This window comes from Pituophis catenifer, unplaced genomic scaffold (genome assembly GCF_029215685.1).
Source record: "Pituophis catenifer annectens isolate HBS135680 unplaced genomic scaffold, rPitCat1.0.hap2 SCAF_1, whole genome shotgun sequence".
Lineage (NCBI taxonomy): Eukaryota > Metazoa > Chordata > Lepidosauria > Squamata > Colubridae > Pituophis > Pituophis catenifer.
Genome location: NW_027256881.1, coordinates 315,179,052 through 315,182,321, shown reverse-complemented (window position 1 = coordinate 315,182,321; position 3,270 = coordinate 315,179,052). Strand labels below are relative to the sequence as shown.

Genomic DNA, 3,270 nt, shown 5'->3' with positions numbered 1-3,270 from the left:
TATGGAAAGGCAGAAACTCTGAATGGGCTTTGTGGAAAGAATTTCAGAGGAATCTATGTCTGAGGGTTCTGGGAACTCTGCTGATAGAAGGAATTAAGTTATTTTAAAAGCTGGGATAATACACTTTTCTTAAGTGAGTAAAATGAGGAATACTTGTCTCAGACAGAACATACTGGAATAAACAATCACCACATCAAGCAGAACTCATCTATAGTCTTGCTGGTGAAATAGATTCTTTTCTACAAGTACAGTAAGTATAAGAATAATTCTAATTTAAAAAAATTTGATGCACTAAAAATATAAATCTCTTACGAGTTACTCCAAATAACCATGAATTTTAGGATTCCATAAAAATTAACATTTTAATTGCATATATTTGTTAGTCTGCTACACGTTTCTTTGTAGTTTTTGTAATTAAAATAAACTTGCAAATATATATAAACTAGTTTTTTCTCTAAAATCTAGATTTTCTCATACCAGATGTTATTTTATAGATAATATCTACATTTTGAATTGTTTTGTTTTGTTTACATTTAGATTGCAGAACATACAGAATACTATAGCTTAAATTGTCTTTGTTTTTGAAAAGAGAAATACTGAATTGAGATGGACTTAGCCAGTTGCTTCAAAAGGCGCTACAAAGATTAAATATACCCAGGACAGAACAAAACAGAATAAAGCTAGAATATTTTAAATATCATATTGGTTTCTGGGAGGAATACAATTGCATTTTTATTGCACTATTACTGACAGCACAATCTTATGCCTGGGTATTCAGAATTAAGCTCTACTAAGTCCATTTAAACGTGGATACATTTGCACTTTAAAACTGAGTGGCTATGTGAAAAATGGGTAGCATTACAATATTTAACTATCAAACATGAGCGAGAAATCCCCGATAACCAAATTTCCAATTCCCCTTTTAGCATTGGTATGTGCATGTATCTTTTTGTTTCTATTTTTTAAATAGTTGTCAAAATGCCATTCTTTGGCTGGATGAAATGGCCAAAAAGTTATTCTTACAAAAGTGGACAATACCCTGGCTCAGAAGTTGTGACAAAGACACTTCTGAGAGAACTAAAATGGCATTTGAAAGAACGTGAACGGCTGATACAGGAGATTGAAAGTGGACACAAAATTCAAAAACCTGAAAATGATTACAATGGAATAAGGAGCTACCAAAATCTTCAAATAACTATCCCAGCTACTGAACAACGACAACTTGAAATTCTTTGCTCTCAAATCCAACCATGTCAAACTGGAATCATACTCAGCAGGTATTTTATCTATGTAGTATCATATAAGCTTCAGGAAAGGGGAAAGGGGTCCCCATCTTTGCAGCTTTATATTAGATGTTATTCCTACAAGAAAACTGTTTCAAAATAATTCAAAACTAGCATGCTTCAAACTAAAAGAATAATTCTTTGGAATGAGTTCAAAGAAACTTACTTTCTGGCAATATATGCAACCTTATTCGTAAGACTCTCTGTATTGGTTGTGACATCTCAAAAAACATTGCTAGGATTTCATTTGTTCAGTTAAATAGCATGTAATGAATGAATTTCCAAGATTTGCCCACAAAATGTAATAGAAAAATATGCCTTCAGCTTTAATTTTGAGCTTGGCAAAACAATTAAGTGTAACAATTCAGCACACACCACTTAAATGCTTACTACATATTCATAGCTTTAATATTTAGAGCACTAATATGTTTGTTCCTTTTGCTAAACATTTGCCTTCATATTCATTGACTACATTTTTATCCTGTGTCCAGTTTTAAAATCTGCATGGTATAATTTTCATTATAAACTAGTGAACCTGATTTACATTTGTTTCATGCAATTTTGATAAGAATAAGACTGTTTTGATTACAAAACAAGTTTCTCTACAATTCTTCAACATATACATACATACACACATACATACACATATATACATATCAACCTGCACATATAGCATATGGAATTTAAAACAAAACAAAACCCAGAACAATTCACTGATTTCTCTCTGATCCTATAAAAGGGCTCCAGGGAAATGTCAGTTTGAATCAACTTGCTTGGACAAATTGGACAAGAAAAAAAAATGCTTCAGCTATTTGTATTGCAAACATCATTCTTTCCTATTCCCTGTTTTTTTTTTCTTTAAAAAGCATTGCTAAAAAGGATAGTATATCTTCTCTACCCCTGCATTTTTAAGAGACAAGTTGAATACATGCTAATAGAATTCAGGCTATTTGCCTTTTCTTTACTTTCCTTTTCTAGATTTCGAGAGGCTCTTGCAGAAAATGACGTTTTACCCTGGGAAATTGTTTATTTATTCAAACAAGTTTTAAAAGAGTTCCTTACTAATCTTGAGAAAGAAGCTCAGCAAGATCAACTGGCTGATGCTTGGAATACAAATTTTTCCAGCCAATTCGCAGCATCCAGCACCAACTCCAGGAAAATGGACAAAGAGGAAATCCCCACTGTATCCAGCTATGTTGACAAAAATACACAAGGCATCCTTCCAACATTCTCCCACAGAATCTGGAATCTTCCCTATTACTACCCATCAAGTTAATTATTTTCTCTTTCGCTAATATTCATTCAGTTTAGCTATAATCATTCTGTAATGACTCAGTACTCCAAAATTATCTTCCCATCCTCATAAATGCAAATTTAAACTTAAAAACAACTACAGCTGGCATAGTCCTTAAATAAATAGGATGGATGCTTTATACTAATTAATAGTGTCACATCAAGATCCTCCTTATAGCAGAGATTTTTTTATAGAGGTTTTATCATTTTTCTTAGCTTTAATCCTGCATGGTTGCAGGGTCCCCTTGTTTTCAGTGCATTCACCTAATTATTAGAGCAAAGCTTAACAACGCATGATGCCATGAGGGTTTTTGTGTATCAGCTGTCTTGTCTTGCAGCCTGATGTTGATGTGGGCTGAGAGGGAATGACTAGTCCAAGGTCACCCAGCTGACTTCTGGGACTAAGGAAGGACTAGAAGCTGGATATTGTTATACTTAACTGGCTATGTTGGCTGTCTTTCATACCATTTATTTTGCCCCTCTAAATATGCAAGAACAAATTAAAGACTCAGCAATGTCCTGAAACATAGTCATGGTGAAAGACATTGACAGATTTTTATCCTGCAATTTGCTTACCCAATGCAATCTTTTCAAAACAAAGATGTTGAACTCAAATCTGAAAATTTAAAAGGAAGAAAATAATAATCCATTTTATAAAAGATCCTGTTTTTAATAAACTGGAAACAGATAAGCT

The 3,270-nt window shown here is 33.0% G+C and overlaps 1 protein-coding gene across 1 annotated transcript; it reads left to right on the top strand.

Moving 5' to 3' along the window:
* The first annotated feature begins 978 nt into the window (after nt 1–978).
* On the top strand, nt 979–2,559 carry RD3L (RD3 like). Its single transcript, XM_070931579.1, has 2 exons — nt 979–1,277; nt 2,262–2,559. Exons 1-2 carry the CDS (start codon nt 979–981, stop codon nt 2,557–2,559), a joined length of 597 nt encoding a protein of 198 aa, XP_070787680.1.
* The last annotated feature ends 711 nt before the right edge of the window (nt 2,560–3,270 follow it).